General features: G+C 38.4%; 3 protein-coding genes and 1 long non-coding RNA gene across 4 annotated transcripts; 2 read left to right on the top strand and 2 right to left on the bottom strand.

The window, feature by feature from the left end:
* Positions 1-3098: 3098 nt before the first annotated feature.
* LOC122407661 (uncharacterized) lies at positions 3099-7147 on the top strand. Its single transcript, XR_006260249.1, has 3 exons — positions 3099-3236; positions 3648-3879; positions 4422-7147. It is a non-coding gene; the product is annotated as an uncharacterized lncRNA (long non-coding RNA).
* Positions 7148-7554: 407 nt separating this feature from the next.
* On the bottom strand, positions 7555-12107 carry LOC122407660 (arrestin domain-containing protein 3-like). Its single transcript, XM_043414001.1, has 7 exons — positions 11539-12107; positions 10385-10525; positions 9773-9987; positions 9503-9697; positions 9233-9432; positions 8718-9148; positions 7555-8193 (listed from the first exon to the last, which is right to left on the bottom strand). Exons 1-7 carry the CDS (start codon positions 11657-11659, stop codon positions 8105-8107), a joined length of 1392 nt encoding a protein of 463 aa, XP_043269936.1. The 5' UTR covers positions 11660-12107; the 3' UTR covers positions 7555-8104.
* Positions 12108-20129: 8022 nt separating this feature from the next.
* Positions 20130-21931, top strand: LOC122407654 (neprilysin-2-like). Its single transcript, XM_043413996.1, has 4 exons — positions 20130-20472; positions 20560-20851; positions 20941-21191; positions 21328-21931. Exons 1-4 carry the CDS (start codon positions 20176-20178, stop codon positions 21664-21666), a joined length of 1179 nt encoding a protein of 392 aa, XP_043269931.1. The 5' UTR covers positions 20130-20175; the 3' UTR covers positions 21667-21931.
* Positions 21932-22555: 624 nt separating this feature from the next.
* Positions 22556-24747, bottom strand: LOC122407952 (arrestin domain-containing protein 2-like). The gene is made up of 6 exons (XM_043414441.1): positions 24711-24747; positions 24485-24619; positions 23465-23679; positions 23202-23390; positions 22936-23135; positions 22556-22874 (listed from the first exon to the last, which is right to left on the bottom strand). Exons 1-6 carry the CDS (start codon positions 24745-24747, stop codon positions 22556-22558), a joined length of 1095 nt encoding a protein of 364 aa, XP_043270376.1.
* Between the last annotated feature and the right edge of the window lie 929 nt (positions 24748-25676).

Below are 25676 nucleotides of genomic sequence, written 5' to 3'. Positions count from 1 at the left end.
GCGCCAACTCTTCGACGTTAGCCCCGACGCATGCGCACTCCTTGCGTACACAAATTCGAACGGGCTCTCGGTGCGCGACTCTCCTCGGGCCCCGCCGCCTCAGTCTTCGGCCAGCCGCACTCCCCCCCGCCTCTCCGCGAGCCGTCAAACTCTTCTTCGCTTCTTTCCAACCGGCCAACTTCGGCGCAGCTTCCTAACGATGTTATTCACTCCTTTTCCTCTCGAGTTTGCTTGCTTCGGCTTCCCCACCAATCATTCTCTTTCCTCGACGATTTTCCTCTCCGATTTACAATTTCGGAGCTTTTTCTCGCCTCATTCCACGCTGTTTCTGCCTCGGCGCGGCTGTCTTCCCACCGTTTCAATTTTTCATCGTTTTCCTCCAACTTCTCTCACTTTTCGTCGCTTTTCTTTTGAATTTTTTCATCATTTGATTTTTCACGATCGAGGATCTTTTTTTAAAACTCACTGTCAACCATTTTTTGGAGACATTTTTTGTCGTTCTTGGCGAGGGAGAAGAATCCAGAAATTTTATTTTCCCATTTTCTTACACGATCACTCGTGGTCTTATTCCCGAGATATTTTTTCACGACTCTCGTTAAAGCGAATCGCGAGTACTGGAACGCTGATGATCAAGTCATTTTCGTGTTTTTTTAATGCAATTTTCTCAATAGCTTTCCTCAGCAACGAAAGATCGAAAATCAAGGCACTGGGGTATGAATAATCAGTGAAAACTTCAATTTCCGTTGCGCGTTCTCGATTACTTCGATGATTGATAAGTTCACCGATTTATTCTCAGAATAATGTATAATTTTGCCACGCACGCTGCGTGCTACCGCGGCGACGAGGGGCTAATTTTTTATTGCCTATGAAAAACATCCGAAGGAGCTCTCGCTTCTAAATAAAATGGACGTTTATTCAACCGCATAGAAAATGCGAAACTTTCCGCCTGGAATGACCAAGAAATACGTGTCTTGCGTGAGGTTGCGCAAGGCGAAGCAAAACTTACGGTGGTGAAGAACGCTCCTGTCAGTTTTTAACCTCACAATGGAAAAGCACAAAACTATAGAGAACGAAAATTCGATTCGAATGCGAGAGGAGTCAAATTTTTTACTCGCAACTTTTCGTATCTTTTCGCAGGCGTGATGGTTATGGGAAAAAAGTTTCATTACGTATTTTCATAATTTTCGTATTTTTATCGTAATCAATTGCGTATTTTTGTCATTTTTTTCGATTTTTTTACACCTCACAAATATTTGATTTAGAAGCCGTTGTGTTTTCCTCATCTTTTCAATTAGTTTATGATTTATTTGGACTTTTTCGTTGCAAACCTTCGATTATTCTGGATATTATGAAGTCAGATGAAGAATCATAACGAAGAGGTAATGAAAGGACTTGATAAAAACCACCTGGTTCCTCTCGCGCAGGATGCAAAAGCAAAACGGAATATTAGAAAAGTTGCGCCATCTGTTTAAAAGTTTTTGTAATATTATCAACTGTTGGTAACAATTTATCGACGGTGTAGTAATGAACCGTGAGATGTCGTCAGTGAAAATAGTCTTGTCGAAAAAAAAATGTTTACGGCGCACACCAGTTAGTGCCCGAGGACCATCGAAGATTGCCGAAACCGTCCGAGCATTTTCCACCGTGATATTAGTCACAACAAAAAGGCGAAAAAAAAAAAATTGGGCACCTCACGGGGGAAAAAGTTTTTCGTCAGTTTATATACAGAGACAATTATTAGCGAAGGGCCGCGTGTAAAGCACTATTTTAATCGCGTTTACGTTCGTCCGATCGATAACCAGTGATTGTTCGGCGGTATATTATTAATATATTAAAAAACAGCGATTTTGAGAAGAGGTGAGTTTTTGATGAAATATATTGCGAGGATGTTTTTGTGACGCGGCAAACATTCTCGACGGAGTTGGGGTCCGTTTTGTTGGGGTCCCAGCAAGAAATTCTCTCTCTCGTACAGACGCACGCGTATTGTTGTGACGAGGAACTCTCACAAACTCGTTGCCTTTACCTTAGAATTTCATTCTCCATTGAAAAACATTGAACAAAATCCCGAGATTTATTTAAAGCAACTGCAAATTCATTAAAAACAAAATCCTTTACATCCCTTGGCGGGAAATTGAGTCACGTGGGCCCTTCAGTACACTTCCCAAAGACTCAAGCTACGCGTCTTTAATTTTCCTATCCATTTTTATTCAAGCTTCCCCGAATCTCGCTTTCCAAGCTAACCTCCAATTTTCTTTTCTCTCCAATTTCTTCTCCCCTCTCGCACTCAAGGACGCGCTCTAAACCGAAATTTTTGGAATTTCATCCCATATGTCTTCGCTGCGCTCGAAATTAACGCTTGTAGTAGTTTGTTTGTCTTCTATTTCGCAGTTTACGAGTTTTCCTATTTTTCACTAATTAAGTCGTTAAAATTCATTTCCCGAGCTCGGTCGTTTACTTCTTTTTTGGTCTACCGTTTCATTAATTATTTCATTAGTTTTAATCTATTTAATTACGAAAAAATCATTGGAAACGCAATTACGTTCGTCAAGATTACGTTTTCACATACTTTTATTCTTAATTTTTTTTTTTATTTTCAAAAAATGCTTCAAAATAAATTACACTGAGAACAATATCCCCAATTTTGCAGCTTCCTGTTAAACTTCAATGCTTCAAAGTGTACTTATAGGATTTTACAAGATTTATTGTATTATGCAAAATTGATGTAAATGTTACAAATTATCGTATCCTTACTAATCAATATTTTCTAAAGAATTAACAAAAACTTTTTTTCAATAATATGAAAAATAAGTTGAAATGACAAATTTCTTTAGGCTATTCAAAATAAAATATGAATTGTATGTGCAGTTTCTTTTTAATGAATGCATTTTTATGACTGCCTTCAAAGTATTTGCATTAAAAAAGTTTTTCCTGTTATTGCTGATTATTAATTTTTTCCATTTCTGTTTTTTCAGAGAGATCCCAACGGTTTTTTGTTCCGAGATAATTATATATACAAGAAAAAAATATATAAATATATATAATACAAAATGGCTGGAGAACAGCAACAATTTTTTCTCAAATGGAACGATTTCCAATCGAATATGGTCACGTCCTTCAAACACCTGAGAGACGAGAAGAGTTTTACAGATGTAACGCTCGCCTGTGACGGACAGACTTGCAAAGCCCACAAGATGGTTTTATCTGCGTGTAGTCCGTACTTCAAATCCTTGTTAGAGGTAAGAAGTTTTATACTTTTTTGTTTTCCAATTCAATAGAACATGCTCTACTGCAGAAAAGTTTAGGAATATTTTAAGTCTAAAAATTTGCACAAAATCGAGAGTATTCCAACTTTTTATAAGAAATGGCAGCTGGGATTTTGCTTTAAAGAAATCAAGTTGTTGAATGAATTTTTTATTTCTCAACACTTTTTGAGTGGATTTTTCTTCCTCATTTTGACTCAAGGACCTTGCGAATATTATTTCTTATGAAGACTGTTATTTTGAATTTTAAAAACAAGCAAGCAGAAACAATATTTCTAAAGTTTTTGACAGTAACTCATGTTGATAGAAATTCGTTGGTTTATGTTAATATAAGTTGAATATTTTTTTTGGAACCAGTAGTATAATTTTGTAAAGTGGATAAATCAGTCTCTCTATATACAGGAAAATCCGTCCAAGCATCCAATAATAATTCTTAAGGATGTAGCATATAGTCACCTCCAGGCGATACTGGAATTCATGTATGCCGGTGAAGTGAACGTGTCGCAGGATCAATTACCCGCCTTTTTGAAAACAGCAGACCGACTAAAAGTAAAAGGACTGGCCGAGGCGCCTGGAGCCATTAAAAGAGAGGGCTAAGTTCATTGATCGTTTAGTTATGGTATGTTTTTATCATTTCCCTATTGACAAAACCTTTGAAAGATTTTTTTCATTAATTGTAACTTTCAAAATTATGAAAAATAAAGTGATGGCCTCACTGCGATAATTAATTTCTGTTTGAAATAATCGATTGGAAATATATTGAAAAAGTTTCACGACTGCTCAATAGTCAATTCGTTACAAAATTCGTTACAAACATTTTTAGGGGAATAATTTTGATCCAAAACGATGTCAGCCTTGCGCAGAATGCAGGAAATTTGAGAGCATTTCTATCTTCATAAAACGTTACGAATGTTAAAATGCCATAATCAAATCTCTTGAACATTCTCGACAGATTGTTAAAATTAAAACTAGAAGATGACGCTGATTAAAATCAATTCTTATTGACATTAAAAATTTTATTGAATTGAGAGATTATTCAAAGAGTTCAAAGACAAAGTGAACGGCTTGGAACATCCAATGATTCGCAATATCCAAAAATTTGAGGAAACGTTCTCCGAAATAGTAAAAAAATCATTTTCAATTCCAGATTTTTTTTTAAAGGGTGCAGACTGTGGGCTGTGTGATGATTGAGTAAGAAGATGAAAAGTGATGGATAAAACTGAGAGAAATACGTGGAAACACATTGACAAAAACGGAAACAAGAAAAAAGCAGAGAGAATGAGTAAGGAAACGAAAAAAAGTGAAGATTGGATCATGCAGCGAAAAAGAAAGGATAGAGAGAGAGAGAGAGAGAGAGTCACCTGTGGTTCGCGACGAGAATGGAGGGTGGCCGAATAGTAAAATTAACATTATTTTTCTTTTTTTTCTAAACTACAATTATTGTTGACATTTTACCGAAGAATATGCGAAGAAGGTTAAAAATGAAGAATAAAAGAACCGAGAAGGAGAAGAAGGAGTTAATAAAAAGAGTTGTAAGATTTAAAAGAAGTTCACGTTCACGTCTCGAGCTTGAGGCGAAATTATAGGACACAGAAAATGAAGGAAAGCAACTCTACGGGGCTCACACACACACACACTCAACACAGCACACAATCACTGATTATATTTTTTGTAAAAAAAATTGCCCAAAAGACAAGTAACGTTTAAAATACTTTTGTGACTAAAACCAGGAACTATTGTTTATGGAACTTCATCCATTTCCATTTGAAGAATTCGATCAATTGTTCACATTAATGATGAATCGCGTTTCATAAGTTTCGAGCATAAATTCGCTACCGATCCATTTCTCTCACTTCCGGTACAACTGTTACTTTTTCTTCTTTCATACCTCCAATTACTCACAAACCCCTTATCAATTTAATTATTATTACAAGAAAAAAAATATATATATATATCGTAAACGGATCATCATTTTGTGCGGTCGGCGGACCGCCGAAAGCCCCGACTATCTTATCCAATGGCCTGAAATCAAGTTTATCGGAAGTCGTGTCCTCTACTTTTTACCGTCACCACCTCTTCCCTTTTTCATAATTTTCATATGCTCTTTTAAAATCACAATTTACTCTAAAATCATCGAAATATCGATTTAAACCATGATGTCCCGTAAACTCTGTCTTTTTTCCCTGAAACAACACTCGATGGGGAAAAAAAATCAGATGAATTTTTGATAATGTGCATGAAAAATCGATTTTTCGTGAATTTTAAAAACCCTTCAACGAACTGACAATTTGAGCTAATCTGACCAATGTTTGACTTCCGGTAGCCCTGATTCGCCTGAACCAAATACTGCCAGGATTGTACCGGCGTATTTACATTATTACCGATAGACCAAATTTATTTATGATAATAATATATTGAGGGTTGTTGTCTTAAGCTAAAAACAAAAGTAGGGAAGAAGAAAGAAATGCTATTGACGATAAAAGAAAAAGAAAATAACGAAGACTAACGATGTAAACACTGATGAGAAGAATTTTTGTAACGCCAGAGCGCACAGTTCCTTTCTTTCACTCGTGTTCTCTCTTTTTTACTTTTCATCGTTTTTCCCTTTTTTTTTCTTTTTATTTTGTTTCAAATTCAACTTACGTTTTCTCAAACACCATTGCAATATTGACGAAAATTAATATGCGTTTGGCACTACCAATAGTGAGCCGAGATAATGATAAACTTATGATTTATGAGGGGTCCTGCAAATTTGTTGTCTCACGAAAAGAAAAGAAAACGATAAAATACCGAAATCCCTTCGATTTCTGTCTCAGATCTGACCTCGAAAGAAATTCATCCCAAATTCGATTAAGCTCGAGTAATTTGTTCCGAAAACGACGAAATATTTTGTTGAAATAAGTATTTTTAAAATTTTTGCTCATTGCTACTTATTTTTCATAATTAAGGATATGAAATTTGGCACTTTTTAGGTTTACACATGAATTTGCAATTTTTTAAATATTATTATAACGAAGGACTTGGGAATGCACTCAATTTATGTTGCATTCCAACGATGTTAACTTCGAGTACATAAATCCTGAGTCGACGTCCTTTTCCCATGCACTTTTTTGTTGTTCTATTTCGTTCCAACGCGGTTAGCCATTGATCGAACGATTTCAACACTCTTCAAACGAATCTTCGAGTTCCTTGAGTTTCTACTTTAAATTCCCTTCATTCGAAAATGATTCTTTGATTATTAAAATTCTCCTTAATTCTCCTGCCAATACTCGCGCTGCGCGTTCTCTTTCTCCGTTACTTTGCTCCAACAATCGATTCGCCGATCACCTCATTCAATAATCTAGTACTTCGAGCTCATGTCGCTCTTTCTTTTTCTTCCAAAACTCGATTGTGAGATTTGAAAAAATACTCGAATAATGAAGCGCAGCGAATTTTGTCATTTTTCAAATGAGATTTCACGTCTTTATTCTCACTTTTTATGCTCTCGAAGCCTCAATAATTTGTTTTCGTCCACTCCCAGTCAAAATTCCATTTGACGCCTTTGGTCCATCGTTTTTTCCCAAAATGACAATAAGTTCGATGTGCAATGAACGATCGGCTAACCGCAATCTGGACATTCCTTTCGTAGCAAATCCAACCTCCCTTCAACGATCTTTTCTCCAAACCCATTTATGTTTGTTCGTTTTTCTTATATTATCGTTTACATCACCGTAGCAAAACCAAACGTCGTTTTGCGAAATGTTGGGTTTTTTAATTCCACAGTATCAGAACCTTCCTCCTTTGCCCCCGCTTAGTGATAATTTCGATATTGACATAACTCGATTACGATAACGATTATAATATGAATATGTTGAAATATAAAAATAAATTGTGTAAATATTCGAAAACCTTTTTCAAATGGTCGCATGGATTTCTTTATTTTTTTCTTACTCTACTACCTTCGTTATAATGTAACAATAAAATATACGACTTTTCATTTTCATGCAACGTACATGGGGAAGAAAAATGATGGGGACGAGTCACGTTTCGTTATCTTCAAAACGAATAGGCACAACAATCAGAAACGTCGCAATTCTATTTTCAATCATGGACAACGACGTTTCCTGTCAAAGTATAATAAAATGCATATCGATTTTTAAATCATTCAAAAATAACAAAAGGTGATCGAGCACTGTTTTAAAGTCGTTTGAGTCTCAGCGGAGATCATCCTGCGAAATTCACATCAATAAATCAGTGTTTTACGTGAATATAAAAGAAATTTGACAGTATATTGAAACCAATGTTCGAAATCAACTGCCGAACCACATTCAATATATTTCTTCACGTACATTTTGTTTTTCATTTTTCTTTGACACTGAAGTCAAAAATATTCATTTAAAGCTTAAAAGGTTGTCATACCTTCGGATTTCATGTATGACTAAAGCTCTTATGAACACGACAATTATTTCTATATATTATATAAAAATAAGATATCAAGGTAAAGTTTCAATAAAATAATCGTTTTTTCAATAGCTTGAGATTTTAAAACCGATTTTTGATGTTTTGCTGAAGATTTTTCGTGCGCGCACAGTAATTTTTCATTTTCTCAAGCATTCAAAGTTTTTCAGCAACTTTTAACGCCAACGGTCATGGATAAATGGATTGACGAGAAAACCGAGTTGTGGCGTTGCGGTTGTCATCGACGAGGAAGTGGCGGCGAGCAAGAAAAGGATCGCAGTACCAAGATTCCTCATCGAACGACAAAACCTTGGAGGACCAAATTTTCGATTCGATTTTCGAGAATAACTCGAGGGACGACAAACGATATTCGTCGATAAATCTCAGAGTTGAAGCACGTGAGATTTTTATGGCGCAGTTTTTGGCTTCGGAGGTTGAGTCACAGCTGTTGATTCGTTCTGGGCCATTTTCATGCAGGCGTCATACGACGGTGGGGCTGAAATGGGAATAAAGAGATTAAAATGTGGAGGATGTTTCGTTACAAAAATCGAGAGAATCAAATCCGTCGTAAAAATACTAATCCATGAGAAAACATTCTCTCTGTTCCATTCGGAATATTTCGAATCGTTCTTCAGTCGAAATTTCATTATCTTCGTGACCTTAAAAAAGTGTTTTCTCTCAGTGTCACATTTCTGACGTAAAGTTGGTTCCACAGTCGGACAAACTGACTTGTCGCCATGAAAATCTCTTCGTTTCTGTGTCGAATATGATGTCGCGCGTCAGAATGAATTCGATGGAAAATAAGTGGAGGAAAAAATACACATTTAAAGACCGAAGAACTCCGAAAATCTACTAAAACGTCATTTTTTTCAATATTCACCCAAAATCGAGATGAATCTCGCTTCTGAGGTTCAGACTTGAAAATAAAAAGCCTTTTTTTCTACAGAGACCCTCGAAGGAGTCGCCGTGTTGATTGAATTCTAATCAGCCATGCCCATTTCGGTGAGCTTCAAAACTTACGAATTTCTGGCATCGTTGACGTTGGATTAATCGCATGTGGTGAAATGAAGCCAATTGGTGGAGTCATGCCCATTGGATATTGGAATCCTGAAGAGCTGCCCGGCATCGGAGGTGGATAAAGTTGATCGCGTTGTCCAGGTGAGTTGAGAATTTCGAATTCGTCGTTGGCCCTGGGCATAGGATAGGGAGGAGGTGAAGCTGGGTTTCCAAACTGTTGATTGATCATGGGCATTGGAAAAGGGATTCTCTCTGAAGGCGATGGGGTAGTGTCAGATACGACAGGAGCACTGGGAACTGTAGAATTTTCTGATTCCAGGTGAGAAGGTCTGTGAGGTAAGCCAAGAGCCACGTGTTCGTGCTGGATCGATTGCCAACTTGGAGCTGTTCTTGTCCCAATGACGATTGGGTAGTGTCTCGTGGTGCCGCAATGACTTTTGGTGGAAAATCAAATTTGAGTTAATTCACGGTTGCTCCATAAAAAGGAGCTGAGGAATAGTATGAAATTCGAGAATTACCAGCCGGAAACTACAATGTGAAAAGCGAGTCGATACTCGACGTCGATGATGCCACAATGCTTGAGGTTCGAGAGAGGCACAGCTGGAACTTGCAAGTTCAGCGTCGTCTCAATCTTGTGACCGAATGGTCCCAATTGTTTTGTCTTCTGTATCGTGTTCTGATGTTTCTTCGTCTTGGTACGAGCGTAAAGTTTGATTTTCTGCAAGTCGAATTCAGGGGTTAATTGCAAACTTGGAAGCTGCCTCGAGTTTCCTGGTTTCCATGATCACCTGTTCCAAATTGAGTTTCAATTTCACCACGTCAACGCTCCTCGAACCATTCTCTATTTTCACTTTTGCCTCGATCGCTTCACCCACGGCGAAACCTCTCGCGGGCAAGTAGAAATGGTACTTCATGGAGCCCATACCTATACACGGTACAAGTGGACAACAAAACGAATCCATATCTTCATCGACGACGTCACTCTAAATTTGAATGCAGCAACTTTCAATTTCATGTTTTCGTCAATCTTTAAATAATCATTGAATTTTCAGACTGACCGTCGCCGTCGGCACTTCGTTCAGATCGTAAGGAGCCTCCACTGTGAATGCCAATGTCACCTGGTGGTCGAACTTCCAAGGCCTGTCCATTATTGCCTTTATTGAGTATCTCACGCTCCCGTCGCTACATTCGAAACTGCTCGGTATGTTGTGAGGCAGACAAAAACTGAATGGGTACGCGTGATGCCCTGCTTCCAGGCTCACGCTATCTCCGTCTGAAAACGTCATCAAGCAGCTCCTATGAAACATTGAACACTTGGACGAAGTGGCATTTCAACAAGCTTTTAAACATCGCTGAACATTTTGGCAGCATCTGATCAATGGATTCGTAGAAAATTTCACGAAAATCGCTTCCCACTTTTACGTCCGCTGATTGCTCACTATTATTCGACAAAAGAATGGTTGGCCAAAGATAAAATAGCTCGAAAAAAGCATCGAATGAATTCGTAGCGAATCCGTAAAATTCCAATCGTTATCACCACATCACGACAGTGATTCGATCTTGTACAGCGAGACGATTTTTTTATCACCTAATTCGTCGGAGCTCAGTGACGAATATTCTTACAGTATCGGGCTGCCTTAGTTACTCCATTTTTTTTTGCGGCTACTTACTTGCAGTTTGTCCAAAAAGAACGGCCTCCAGTCTGAAATATTGTTCCTCGGCTCTGTACCAGTCGGTCTCGGAATCCTTTCCAGATCCGCTCGTCTCGCTCCATTGGACTTTCGCTGTACCCTTGATTCGCACTTTGAGAGCTTTCCAACAACAAATTTACAAAATAATCATGATAAAATGCCGAGAAAACGATGATTTTTAAATCGAGCAATGAAATTGAAATATCCAGGAAGAAATTCTCCAACGATTATGCATCCTCGTTTTTTTTCAATAATAGAAAAATAAGGATCCAATTAAACGTTAGATGACTTAGGAGTTTAAACATATTTGAGCAAAAAATCAGAGGATTAGCACCGATAAGGCGTACTCAACTGATTACATTATCAGTCAATCGATGTTCGCGAAATTTCGTGGCATCTGTTACAAAATATACCGTAATTTCCTCGATCGAGCGTGATTCACAGCTCATAAAAGCACGTGTACTATTCAGAGGGCTATGAAATCCAATCGAAATCAAATCCTATAAAAACTTGAAATAAATCCAATTCGTGTTTGAAAGAGCCTTAATAAATGCAAAGAAAACCGAATCGAATTCCACCCGATCTTGATCTCGATGCAAAGCGTTCGAAAACCGGGTCCGATCGCGCGCACTCGCGACACTTTGAAACTGCTTGTTTTCGATTTTTCGATGTTCGATTTCAAACAGATGATTAAATCGAGTGGAATCGTCTTCGTATTTCTCGAAATAGGTCCAGAAACGTTTTCATTTTTTCACTATGAATCATTTTTATTTTTAAGCAAATTTCAAAGTTTTGTCACCGTCCATAAAAAATATTTCAAATGAAATTTGAACAAACGCTCCTCAAATCTAGCACGAATTTTGAATAACCTCAAAACGTAAGCTATTAGTGTTGTTTTGTCTTTATCAAATCATTTCGACCAGTTTCTTTGAATAATCATTTTGTTTTCGTTCGGTATCAGTTTCGATGAAGAATCATCGAGTTTCGTTACAACGATCTTGAGATCGAAGTGGTTGAAACAAATCATTAAAATCTCATTTTTATCAAAGTCCGAGCGAAAAAGTTTGAATATTCAAATACGAAAGACTTGAGAGAACAAAAAACCAATGAAATGATGAATATTGTGTGAATACCTCGAATATTTTTGGGTCGGCCAAGATCGACAATGACGTTTCCCGTGATGATTTCGCCAGGCGCAAAAGTGTTGTCCGCACTATCGAGGTTTATTTGAAAGCGCTGCAATCCTTGTGCCATTTTTGTTTAGTTTATAAATACTACGGACAAGCATGAGCTTCGATCTTCGTATTTCTGGGACTTCGAAGCAGAAAACTGTGAGAATTCACCAACGTTTGAAATTCTCTCGTGCAAATCGACTCACTGCAATACCATTTGATGAGAGACTGAAGAGCACAAAATTAATCGACTCGGCGTCGCGGCGATAAGTCGAAAACGAGATAACAAAATCATCGATTAAAAAAAAATAAAACAGGAAAAAACGAGCCACTCAAAATGCTCAATGATGTCACTGATTTTTATTCAATTTCGTGCCTCGACCGTCCCCGTTTAATAGTAGCATCCATCAAACTGGAATTTAAAGTTCATTTGCGATTGCTGATTTTAGTCGAGGACACGAATGGGAGTTTTTAAATGAATATAGAGGAAGTATCTACTAGCACATTTGCTGACTCAATTGCCTCGAAAAACTCTTGGCGCCTCCGAACCCATATGTCAATCGACCTTGAACAGAGCTGCCGCCTTCGGTGTATGCCGAAAACAGTCGAGGCTTCAAATATTTCTAGATCCCATTAAAATCCCGGTCGCTCATCGAATTCAACCCGCCCAATGGAGAACCAACGAAAACTATTTTTTTTTTCGTTCATGATCGACCAGCTGGTATTTTATTGCTTGTAGAACTTGCCACAAAATCCGTACACTTGACCGTTGATAATTTTTTGCTCTCTTACCATGTGCTGATACATTTTTAAAAAACTTCAATCAACGAGGTTCAGTTGATGACGAGTGGAAAGCTCGAAAAGATTGTTATTCGAAGGGTTTTAAAAATAACTGGTTTCTGCCAATAATTTCTACATTATTGAGTGTTTATTCAAATTTGTGGGATTATGGATTCTGCTTCAGAATTTTGGGAATTGGAAACATTAAGGTCATTCAGGAGCAACGATTTTCTCTATTTACTCCGGTAAAAAAAGCGCTTTTCCAATGCTCGTTTTGTTCGTTTCTTCGTGCCCACGAATCTGCAGGTACCTGTACAACTGACCGTTGATACGATCACTGGAAAGCAGTTTACAATGTTTGCGTGAGCCATTCCAATGTAGATATTGGAGCTGAAGAGAGGAAGGAACAGATTAATCCGTACACAGCACACTGGTGCAAATTTGCACCCAGGAAAATTCAAGTGTTTTCAGCTTCAAAATTCCTTTCTTCAATTTGGCCATTGGTCTATAATAAAACTTGATTTTTCTATTTTTTAAATGATTGTAATCGATTGCTAAGGAATTGTCACCCCTAAAAAGTCTCGTCAAGAATTTTCAAAGTTTTCAGCCACGGATTACAAACAGCTTAGTATTTTTTTAACTTAGCAATTTTTCGTCCCTTGAATTCTAAACGGCTTTACGTGGATAGCAAAAAGTGATGCACGTGAGAACTATATTTCGTTTTGTTTTCGAGTGTTATTCATCGTGTCAGACTAGCACTTACTGATGAGTGGAAATGTATTGTAAATCACAAATTTTCACTCTCAGCATAGTAAATTCTAAATTACACAAGTACTGAAATGGATGAACAAAGAAGTAAGCTGTGTAAACATTGATTTGAGAAAAGAAAACGCGTTGAATAGGAAACATTTGGAGTAATGAATTTATCAGTCGAACTAATCGAGAATGGATATTTTTCTTTGTGTACACAGCGCGGGATCTCACGTCGAACTACTCAATAAAATAGTTAGATGGAAAAGGGATGGCAAATTAAAAAATAATTACATTAGAGGATCATCAAGTTTTCTTCAAATATATGGACGCGGATGAGGCATTCCTTCGCCGAGCTTCCATTTGAAAACCATGCACGCCAAGCTTGTGTGTAATGTTGAAAATGAATTTTTCCTTTTAATAGTTGGCGTCGAGCCGCTACCGCGTCTCTTGATGATAAATACGCGAATATACAACGAAAACGTGCGACATTTTACCATACATGTATGTTTTTTTTCAGGGTTGCCCCAGAATACTTTACAAAACATTTTTGGTAATTATGCAGTTTGACTACTTTTCCGAAAATCAACGAAAGAAATTTTTTTTTTAGCATGGACGGCTTCGATTCTTCAAAACTCTATAACTCATGGTTTTTATGGAAAATGTTAGCCTCCCCCGACGAAATATCACTTACTATAGTCTAATCGATAACTTCGAGAAGAAGAAAAAAAAATTCCATTGATTTTCGGAAAAGTAGCCAAACTGCATAATTACCACATTTTTTACTATGCTTATAGAGAAAAAGTCTCTTGTGTCTTTCGAATAAAAGGTATGAGTATTGGTCTTTTTACTATGGTGGATAGAACGATCTTTATTACTGCTCCGATTCCGTAAACGATTTTTTGAAAAATTCATTCACAGCGATCCTCAATTTTTTCTGTTAAACGTCTTCGTCAATTTTGTATGATTACAGAAGTCTGTAAGCCCATCCATCGATGTGAGTTATTTTGGATTAGCCGAGGATGTTGGAAACAGTTTTAAAAACACGAAAAATTGACGTGACGTGCCATCTCAACAGCACCAACATTTTTTATTCCAATTTCCATTCAACCTTTACACGTGTGTCCAAAATTCCCAATAATAATAATAATAAAGCTTGACTCTACAAGCTCCCACATTTTGTCATCATCTTCGTACGTTAAAAATAAATGAAAGAATAACAAGAAAATACGTTGGTCCCGCGAACTTGGGATTTTTCAGGCTGCTCTTGAGCAATAACTACAATTGCTATTTGCTATTACGAGTAGTGAAATCCCCAGGCATTTGTCTGCTCGACCTCTCCGATTCATCCTTACGTATTCTCGGGTCAATGATCAATTTGGAAATACGACGTCACTCCAGAAACGGAGAATTTCCCAGAGCTAAACTTTTGGGTTATTCAAAAAGATTAAAACTCGTATTCTTCCAGTGTGGGTGGCTCGCTGTTGAAAAGTTTATAAAAAAAGACAATAGAACATATCCCGAGCCGTCTGGCCCGGATGCTGATAATTATTTGGAAGTTTTGAATGACGTGATGATCCACGAGGGCCCAGAAGTAACGCCGTATACTCGTACGTGATACGCTTGCATTGACCTCTAGGCCACGTTCTGGTATAAATGAACTATAATTACCCTACGAATTTACCTTCATTGACTTCCACGAAAATAATCTCAGTAAAATAAATGAGCATTATAAGAAAACTCGTTATACAAAAAGTCGTTTTCCCAACATTTCGGTGTCGAAAAATCATTTTTAGCTAGAGATCGAGCCCCCTTTCATTGTCCCTTCGAACTCTCTTGTTGAAAATCATGACAAAAACGACTTTCATTTTCTTCCATGGCAGAAAGTATTGCCACACGATGAAATATTTCGTGTCCTCAACCGGGCAAGTTTTTTTGTGGTCCTGCTCGTTTTTCCAACTTGTTACGAGATCTCCGAGAAGTGCACGGACAAACTTTAATAACGCTTTTCAAAAGAAGTTTGTCAAGGCGACGCTGTACTAGCGGGTTCGATTTTTGTGGTATTTTCGTGAAAGAATGATTTGTAATGCACACCAAAATCGCGTTGACTCTTCATCGCTCGTTTTCCCAATCGGGGAGTCTGTAACATTCCTGCGTCACATTTGATTCCTCCGAGCAGTGTCAATGCTCACATGTCAATGTTTTTGACCTCCATTAGAATAATGGTTGAAACCGACTCCGATTTTTTCGCCTCGACGAGAATGTAAGGCCTCCGAAGAGTGAAAATTCGCAAGTTTTTTGATATTTTAAAAGCTTCGTCGAACGCTGCAATTTGAGGCCTGGCAAGGGTGAAAAAAAACCATGAGCACGAACGAATAATTATTTGAAGCCCATAAAACCGTATAAAAAAAAACATTCATTTTTCATTTTCGAAGCAAGCTACGATAAATAAAATGCGATTGGTTTTTCACAAATGCAGCAATGGGAAAGCGACAGCGAGGGTGAGATCCCCAAAAGATGATGATCAGCTCGCCTTCTTTCAGTTCTACTCAATTTACCGGTGAACTTTGTGATCTTTAAATGTCCTATTTGCAAAACCCATGACGTACATCATTTCCCCACTCAGTTGACGCGAGGCTGTTTATATAACGTGCAGGAAGCTTACTCGCTACTTCATTCTCGTAGGAATGAGTAAACGCAATTGATAATCGCACAAAAGCTCTACGCGCAACCAAAACAAGGGTGCAGACAGGTGGAGAACCGTTGAAAGTACGAGCGAAAAAAACATCTCGATGGGGTGAGTTTTCTGGTTGATAAATACTGAAAAACCATTCGACACGAAATCGTGCTGAATAAACATTTACCTACGAAAAAAAGCGTAAAAATATTCAGAGATGCATCCACAAATTTGAGCAATCTCAGAGATTCTAAATTAAGGGGTTTTGCCTTTGTACTTACGAGGATAGTTTGCTTCAAGAAATTAATTTTTGTAAATTATGTTAAATGAAATAATAACAACAAGGTTTTGGGAAAAAGCCTTTAAAAGGCATTAAAAACCCAATTTATTTGAGCCAGTTTAAATGCGACAAGAAATAAACAAATTGAAAATTATCGGTGTGAGTAATTATGTGCGAAATATTCGACGTAGATTAGGAGGAAATTAATATCGACTCCTTTAGTCATTATGAAGAGGCGATGATTCTCGAGTCCTATGGACTTTTGAAGTCACTTTTATCGAGGATCAGCCCTCGGGCTGCGGATTGGCTGGCCAGACCGATCGCTGCCATGTTTGAATACGATTTCTGTTGAAATTGTTGTTTTATTTGTAATAATAGTTGAATGCATGTGTGTAGAGTTGAGTATATTAAAAACGAATATTAGTAAGAACTTTTGAACCTTTTCCTAACTCGAGAACGTTGCACATGCAATGAATAATATCTCGAAGCGAATTAAGGAAGTTCAAGCGATAGGATACAATACGAAAAATACATTACAGTTAACAGTGCTTAATTATGTGTGCTTAACAACAAATAAATGGATTTCGAGACGGTGAATCATCGGCATATTCCGCTGGAGGTTTAAAACCGCCTTAAGCTTTCTGTTTAAAAAATTGTATTCTGCAAAGTTGGAAAAAAGGTTCCATTACGCTTGAACCTCCTCAGCTCTGATATTTTTTTCTCGTTACTAAAACAAGAGTTTCTTTTTTCTGCAACGCTTCCTACGGAACAAGGATCGAGGCGTTTATCTTCTTCTCACTAAGTGTCCTCTCACTGACAGAAGGGGCCATAATAAGGTCTGAGGTCAAGTTCAACCGAACTCATCCTGCAGGTTAGTATAAAGAGACCGAAGCCAACGGCTGGTCTCATTAGCTGTGTTTTTTAACAAAAATCTCTTCATTCTCAAAAGCTCCTAGAGCCCTGGGATTTTTTAAATATTTGAGCTCAGGAAACTGTAAAAAAGAGTGTTTCAAGTGATGTTCCGACCCTTTTGTGTTGTCCTGTGACAACTCCACAGTGCCGAAAATGATTACTTTTTTGTAGTAGCGGTTGGGATCAAACGGTGCGACCCGATCGACAAACTCCTTCGAAAATATGGTGGAGAGATCGACCAGTGGCAAAAGAACGGTGTGCACACCGTTTGTAAACCAAAGAAATCGGGAGATGTTTGTTATACACCAGAATGCATTCACACAGGTATGAAAAAACTTGGAAAGCTCGTTCATTTGCATCGATTTCCATTTCGTTCGATTCGCTTTTCACAGCGAAGTGACAGCAAAATAATAAACGACAGTGTTTGATATACAGCGTCGACGATCTTGAAGAACATGGACGTCGATGTCGACCCCTGCGACAATTTTTACAGGTTCGCATGCGGCGGTTTTCTCAAGCGAACGATTATTCCTGAAGATGAATTAACCGTAGATGAAACCTCAGTTCTTTATGACAAATTGGAAATGCAACTGAACGCAATCATCAACGCTGAGAGCGAACCCGGCGAACCGAAGCATTACAAACTGGTTAAAAATCTGTACAAATCCTGCATGAACCAAAGTGAGTTCTAACGTTCGCAAACAGAAATCTTTCACTCTCTGGAAAGTTTGAAAAATTGAAAAAATTTTAAAACTTGATATTCAATGATAAAAAATCATTTGCAGCCGTAATCGAGGCCCGAGGACTCGAACCCCTTCACGCAGCTCTAAAGAAGTTTGGTGGATGGCCGGTTCTCGATGCTTATTCGTGGAACGACAGTAACTTCGACTGGAGAAGCTCGATGTATAAATTCGTCGATACTGGCCACGATGTTCAGCATTTCATCAACTTTAAAGTCTATAAAGACATAAAGAACGTCACGAAACGAATTATCTATGTGGGTAAACGATTTTTATGAAGAAATATCCGCCGAGACCGACCGAAAATTGTCATGATCCTATTCGCCGTTCTACTTTTAAGATCGATCAACCAGCACCCATTTTATCTCGTACCCATCTGAAGAAAGGATTCGATGATAAAACTGTGTCCGCTTACTACAGTTACATGGTCGATATCGCTGTTATTCTGGGTGCCCAACGAGATCGTGCTGTGGAAGAACTCAAGGAAACATTGAATTTTGCAATAAAATTAGCAGACGTACGTATACTGATTTACCTGATGGCAGTTTTAGGAAGCTGCTCAGTTACCTGACCAGTCATAAAAATATTAGACAATCGTTTGACCTGAGTAGTGGATCATCTGTCAACGTCGCTTTTCGTTTTCATGCGGGCGCGTTTACGTGTGTTCAAAAACAGATTGAAACGTCATTGACAGTTCATCAGCTGCCTGAAATGTACGGAAATAAAAGAGTACTTCTCAATTTGTTTGTAAATTTATCATAGTCATTCTGACATATCTTTTTAGCAAAAAAGTTTTCGAACGTGTTTGCCAGTCTGCACATACATTGCTGATGCATTCTAATTTCAAATTACGCGGACATAACCTCGAATATGAGACGTTGCAACATCTCCAGTGACGCTCTGGACAGAAGCGAGTGCCATGCCCTATTTTAGTAATTACTCCTGTCATAAGTCACCTTCGATAAATTTAACGCCGGATAAATGATTGGAAATATTTCATCTCTCCACTGTTCAAATATCGTTCCATTCTATCCATCAATAATGGAGATTTGGGGAAAAATGTACAGCTACTCTAAGATTTCTCATAAGAGGCCATGTTAATGATGTATAAGCACTAGGCTCCATTTCAGATGGCACTCTAATTTTCTTGCATATCATAGTCCAAGCTTAAGGATATATTGCACAAGCGATACAATGTTGCCATGCTAAACCATGCTAAAAACATAACGAAATTCAAAATGATCAGAATTTTATAAAATTTGATGAACATATTCTTTAGTGCCAAATTTGACAATACAAATTTTTTTAAATTTTTCTTCTGTACAGTTATCGAGTAATTGATCACTAAAGTTCACGTGTATAAGCATAGCGTTTCCATATATATAGGTACACATTCCGGGCATAAGAAATCTGCTTTAATGCGTAATTACTTGATAACTAAACAGAAGAAAATTTTGAAAAAATTTGTCTTTTCGCACTTGATGTTGAAGAACATTATCACCAGATTTGATCAATTTCTAATTATTTCGACTTTTGTATCATTCACCCTTAAAACTTAATCTCTGTGAAATTTCAAGGTCTCTCAACGACTGTTCAATCTAAATATTTTTAGTCGAAAAAACACAGTTTTACGTGTCATTATAGCCACAATGACTTCGAAGCCTGTATAACTCAAAATTTGATGTATTTTTATATCAGATGTTAATCATAAAAAACGTCTCTATTATATGCATTGAGCCCTGAGGATTTTAACGGTTCGTTAAAAAAGGGGGGTCTATGGAACTTTTTTTGTCGTTATGGTAAGCTCCAACCTCAGCTGTCAACTGACTACGTCCGATGTTGTCAGGCGTAAATTTTTCACACTGCACTACCGAGTCGTGTTAATAACTCTGCATAAAATCCTTTTCGTAATTAAATGAATTTAAATATTATTTACCATTAAAAAATCATTACAAGATTTCTTAATAATATTACCGTATGATAGCCCGTGCGGTAATTTCTTTGAAAAAATATGGTCAAAGATTATCCGTTGACTGGTACGAACCGCTTTTATATACTTAACATGGCTTGTCGAGGCAGAAAGAAAATGACTGATATTTCGCGTTACAGCCCACTGGGGACCTCAAAAATGTCTACGAATGACTTTCACATCATAATTTAACATTCTGTAAAGTTTCATATTTTTCTGTCCATTAATACTATTTCCTGCTTAACTTCCTTAACGACACGAGCACCGAATGCACTCAAACATATTCGGGCCGATTTCCTCACCGCAGGAGGAACGTTACAACCTCACACAGCTGTACAACCCGATGACTGTTTCGGAGTTGACGAAAAATTATCCGAGCATACCGTGGAAGGAATACTTCAGCAGTTTGTTGCCAAGCTCCATCAGCATCGAAGAAAACGAAATTGTCGTCGTCAAGAAGCCGGAATATCTTCGCGAGTTGGAAAAACTCATGTGCCAGACCCCGAAGAGGGTTCAGGCGAATTACGCGATGTGGAGAATCGTTGAGGACTCTTTATATTACCTGAACGAAGAAGTGCTTAGAAGGGAGTTGGCATTTTCTGCAGCGATCGGTGGACGTAAGAAGCGACCGCCGAGGTGGAATCATTGTATTCAATTGGTTTTGGAAACCTTTCCGATCCTCGTTGGCTCTCTGTACGTAAGAAACTACTTCGACAAAGAGACCAAGGCGAACGCAGCCGCTATGGCTGCCGACGTCAAAGAACACTTCATCAGAATTTTAGAAACCGTTCGTATCACTTGTCAAAAGTTTCTCAGTCGTTTTTGCTCAATTCTTCGTACCGTTCGGTCATTAAAATTGTCTATGAATCTGCAGGTCGAATGGATGGACGAAAAAACTCGTAACCATTCTGTTGAGGTAGCAAATGCGATGTCCGCTTACATCGCGTATCCCGACGAGCTACTGGACGACGAGGAACTCGAAAAGCTGTGGCCAGATTTCGATCTTTCCGAAGACTATTTTTTCGAGAATATTTACCATCTCGCAGCATACGGAAGGAATAAAAGATTCAGCAAGTTGCGCGAACCCATCGATGAAAAAGATTGGAAATATCGTGTCAATCCGACGATCGTGAATGCGTTTTATAATTCAGCCTTGAACAGCTTTCGTAAATACTTTTAAATGTTTCAACACCCTCAGGAGAGTCAACGTGGAATTGGGAATTTAAATCGATACTCGATGCCATTTTTTCAACAGATTTACCTGCTGGTATTCTGCAAGGTGATTTCTTCAACAACGATCGACCTAAATACATGAATTACGGTGGGATTGGAACAATCATTGGGCACGAGATAGCGCATGGTTTCGGAGAAATCGGCTGGCAATTCGATGAGAACGGCAATAAACTAGATTGGTGGGAGCCTTCAAACAAAGAGAATTATCTCAAGCGTACATCGTGCATTGTCGATCAATATGCGAATCAGACCGTCCAAGAGGTTAATCTCAAAGTAAGTGCTTCGTGAGCTTGATCCTGAGGTCGCAAAACATTCGAAATCGACTCAACATCAGCCAGCACGCGTGGCTCGGAGTTGACCAATATTGAGAAGATGCTAAAAACAATTTTCTTACTTGGAACTTCCACAGTTGAACGGCACCAAAACTCAAAAGGAAAATATGGCTGACAACCGCGGAATAAAAGCAGCGTACATGGCGTATAACGATTGGGCTGAGGTCAACGGACCGGAACCACAGTTGCCCGGAATCGACAGAACGCCACAACAAATGTTCTGGATCAGTATCGCGACGAGTTCGTGCTCGGTGTCCACACCAGAATCCATGAAATTTCAAATCGATCATAACTTCCATTCTCCTGAAGAGTTCCGAGTTTTAGTTCCGTTGTGGAATTCGCTTGAATTCGCAAAAGATTTCAAGTGCCCGGTCGGCTCTAAAATGAATCCTAAGAAAAAGTGTTCCGTTTGGTAAAACATCGAAGGTTCGTTGCACTTTTAAAAGCCTCGGAAAAATCGTAAAATTCATGGGGAAACTGTTCTTCTTTGTTAGGAAAAGACATCGAGAAAAACAGCGCCTTTTCAGGATTATTTAAGGTATTCCTTTCCTATGAACGTATTTCTTGGTGGTGCAAATTCGGACACTCGAAATTTGGACTGATTCCTAGCCTCTGAGAAGTCGCATTTATATAGGAAAAGCTTCTGCTTCTGTCGTTTTTCCAACTTCTATCCTTAATATCTCTTTTAAGCATTCGGTAACCCTTTATTTTATCGCTATGGACTGGTTACATTTTTTTCTATCCGTGACACAGTTTGTATCAGGAATTTAGAATTATATTTAGCACATGAATTATTTAACAGAAATGTGGTGATGATGGAATCTCCACAAGCTTCCGTATAAGCTTTACGATTTTTGAGGTTTTAATTATTTATTAAATGTTCGACAGCCTGACTTAAATTTCGCCAATCTATTCGCACGAACGTTTACTTGACTAAGAAAATAAAAATATGTATCGACACTTTGCTGTACTAATAAATTCTCGATCATAGTCCAATTTCAAGCAATTCATTTGCAAAGAAACCAAAACACTTGCAGTAACTATAGGGTTGAGTTTTCAACAGTGTTGGCAACAACGAACGTCCAGGCTTGTGACGAAGATACGAGGTCCCTCACATTCACTGATCGCAGGGATTATCGAAAACTGCAGCTGGAAAGATGAATGGAAATTGAAACTCGAAACCAAATTTCGCAAAATCTGTTAAACGTCGTTGAAAGACTTACGCTTCTGTAGCAAATCTGATAAGATCTCTGGACCCACTGCACTGGGATGAACGAACCCAATCAGTCGATTCGCAGCCATTGGCTAGTGAGAATCGAAAGAATCGAAAGGGGCGCTGGCCATTTGCGGTGGATATGGCTGATTAGTAGCTCCCAATGGATTTGCGCTTTCGAATAGTTCGTTGTTCATGGGCATGGGATAAGGAGGAATCGAGGTTGGATTTGGAAACCGATGGTCTGTCACAGGCACGGGGAAAGGAATTTTCCGTGATGGTGAAAGGACCGTCTTGGAAATGATTTGCGCACTTGGCACATTTGACTCGTTCGATGCTCTCCGATCTGCAGTTATTTCGTCCAAGCCACGTGCCTTGTGTTCTTTTTGCTGCAAATTTGTAACTGATCTGCTTCCAATCAAGATTTTTTGGCAGTAGGATGAACAATTGTAGACTGAAATTCGAAACTTACCAGCCAGAAACTCCGACATGAAAATCAAGTCGGTATTGGATGTCGATGATACCACAATTCTTGAGATTCGAGAGAGGCACAGCTGGAATTTTCCGGCGCAACGTCGCCTCGACCTTTCTACCGAATGGTCCGAATTGTTGAGCAGTCCGTATGGCTTTCTGGAGCGTTTTCGTCTGCGTGCTAGCGCGCACTCTTACGTTCTGAAAATCGATTAAAAGTATTGACGTCTCACACAAAAGTGAAGGCGAATATTCTGGTGTGTTTACTTGTTGTAACGTAAGCTCCAATTTAACAACGTCGACAATTCTCGAGTTGTTATCGATTTTGAAAGTGGCTTCGACAGGTTCACCAACGCCAAAATCGCTCGCAGGTAAGTAGAAATTGTATTTCATGGAGCCTGGACCGAGGCATGGAAAACCAAAGAAGAATTCCTCACCCCCCTCAGACATGTTGCTCTAAACGGAACACGCCAATGTCTATTATCGAATTTTCCCAAGTCCACGAGTAATAATTGACTTTTCTAACTGACCCTCGCTGCTGGAACTTCGTTAAGATCGAAAGGAGCCTCAATTGTGAATACCAATCTCGTCTGGTGGTTCAACTTCCAAGGCCTGTCCATTATTGCTTTTATCGTGTATCTCACGCTTCCACCGAAACACTCGAAACTACTGGGTATGTTGTGGGGGAGAAGAAAACTGAATGGATACGTGTGATAGCCTGCTTCGATGATAACGTTGTCACCAACTAGAAATCATCGTTTGTTTGACTGCAACAAACGCTGGGAAATCAATGAATAGTATAGTACGACCCTAGGCCCGAAAGTTGGATTTCCTGGCATCTAACATTTGGGCCGTGGGTTGTATACTATTTTTCTTGATCCCGTAGCCGAAAGTACGTTCAATAATTACTAGCAATTGCGAGGAGGGAGGGGGGCGGGCATTAAAAACATAAACAAAAAGTAAAAAAACACACACAAAATATCACACAATGATACAACAATATTATTAGTACAAATAAATAATTCGTTGATACATGTCTGATTCAAAGTCCCATGATAGTTAACAATTTTTATATATGAATATTTCCCGCTATACTTGACAATTCGAGTGACAATTTATATGAATATGTGCTTTCCTATGAACCTGGAATTTGGAAATACAACATTATTCCGGACGACCATATTCATTTTATTAGTTCGGTTACATTATTTTCTGTTTTCGCATCTGAACGAACAAATGTATTTTATTCGTCCGGGTTTATGGCAGTATAGCGCATAACATGAATGATAAAAGCTACGCTATACGCGCCCGCTTGAAGCAAATAATAATGATGCTTGGCAACGAATAAACAAAATCATGGTAACGAATACAGGCTTCACATTCATATATCGAAATGTTAAAGGATCACCGGCCGCAAAAATATCGTCAGAGCACACTGAAGTTAGCCGAGTTAGCCGGCCACGAAAAATGCTCTTCCGGGCCTGAAATGCGGCCGGAAAGTGCGTACTTTCGGCTAGGGGAGCAAGAAAAATTTTATTACGAGTACTCACTTCTCGATTCTCTCAAAAGAACAGTCTCCAATCTGAAATTTTCTTCCTCAGCTCTGTGATACCGAGGATTATACGTCTGTACGGTTTCGTCCTTCCATTCGACCTTCGTAGCACCTTTGGTTCGTACTTTGAATGCTTGAATGAGTTGAAAATCACGAATAACATTCACTCGAATATGAAGAAATCTTCCAAACATACAACACTGAATCGAGTTGAAAAATCGTACGATTTTCTGGCAATTCTGTCGAAGATGTTGAATCCATTGCTTCAGAAATATCAAAAACGATGGGACGATTTGTGGTTGTTGGATTCTGCACTAGTACAATGCGGATGGTTACCGCCTTCGAAAATAAGTATCGCAACAAAAAAATATTTATTAATTTCTCAATGCCTGAAAACTTTTTTATCTGACGCATCCCTTGAGAATATTCGGAATGACTAATGTCTTTCTGTGTGTGAGAATGCCAAAAACATCAGGTGATTATAACTACTTGATAACATTTTTATCTAGTACAAATACCGGGATCATGTGTCTGTGCTTATATTTACAAATGATTAAATTTGTAATGTCGATGCAGGGCAACCAAATTGAACGAAATGCAGGGAGAAATTTTGAAATAGCGAATATAGAGGAAAATCGAGTGGGGAGATCCACTCTTTCAGAGTCTTGTATTGACTTCAATACGTTATAAAATCTTGATTCGAAACTATGTAATATCGAGACAAGAGTTCATTTTAAGGGAGTGCATGAGTGAGTGTAGTACTTGAGCAAAGTCGTAAATTAAGGATTAGGATATTAGAAAAAATGGAACGGACGACCGAGGTTTTTCCCGTCACGACTACTCAAGTCACTCGGCGACAGTAAAATCATAAAATAAAGAAGGATGCACGGGCAGACGAATAACAGATGTCGCGTAGTTTGCAAAGAATGGAATGCTAAAAAATAAGTTAGAGTTAGTCAGAGTGCCGAACCGAGCCGACGTGTCCGCATCCTGTAGCCTTTCCTTAAGTTCTTTTCAATAAATATATTAACTCTCCTCGCTGATCTTACTTTTCACAACCTCCTCACTACCATTTACTGGAATAAATCCAGATATTACAACTATTATAATATTTTGAATCTTCAAAAACATGTAAAACAGAAATAAGCCACCTACAGTACGGGAATTCGAAAAAGGGGTAGTTCACCCCC

The sequence above is a fragment of the Venturia canescens genome, chromosome 3 (assembly GCF_019457755.1).
Source record: "Venturia canescens isolate UGA chromosome 3, ASM1945775v1, whole genome shotgun sequence".
NCBI classification, from domain to species: Eukaryota; Metazoa; Arthropoda; class Insecta; order Hymenoptera; family Ichneumonidae; genus Venturia; species Venturia canescens.
The sequence above is the reverse complement of the archived record's forward strand: the minus strand, read 5'-3'. Positions and strand labels throughout refer to the sequence as shown.

Coding starts and splice junctions, on each gene's coding strand:
- LOC122407654 (XM_043413996.1), top strand. CDS start 20,176: ATGTGCCAGACCCCGAAGAGGGTTCAGGCGAATTACGCGATGTGGAGA. Junction 20,473..20,559: donor TCATCAGAATTTTAGAAACC/GTTCGTATCACT, acceptor ATGAATCTGCAG/GTCGAATGGATGGACGAAAA. Junction 21,192..21,327: donor TCCAAGAGGTTAATCTCAAA/GTAAGTGCTTCG, acceptor GAACTTCCACAG/TTGAACGGCACCAAAACTCA.
- LOC122407660 (XM_043414001.1), bottom strand. CDS start 11,659: ATGGCACAAGGATTGCAGCGCTTTCAAATAAACCTCGATAGTGCGGAC. Junction 9,988..10,384: donor TCTTTTTGGACAAACTGCAA/GTAAGTAGCCGC, acceptor TGACGTTTTCAG/ACGGAGATAGCGTGAGCCTG. Junction 8,194..8,717: donor GTCAACGATGCCAGAAATTC/GTAAGTTTTGAA, acceptor TTCCCATTTCAG/CCCCACCGTCGTATGACGCC.
- LOC122407952 (XM_043414441.1), bottom strand. CDS start 24,747: ATGGATTCAACATCTTCGACAGAATTGCCAGAAAATC. Junction 24,620..24,710: donor GACAGAATTGCCAGAAAATC/GTACGATTTTTC, acceptor AACTCATTCAAG/CATTCAAAGTACGAACCAAA. Junction 22,875..22,935: donor CATGTCGGAGTTTCTGGCTG/GTAAGTTTCGAA, acceptor CTTGATTGGAAG/CAGATCAGTTACAAATTTGC.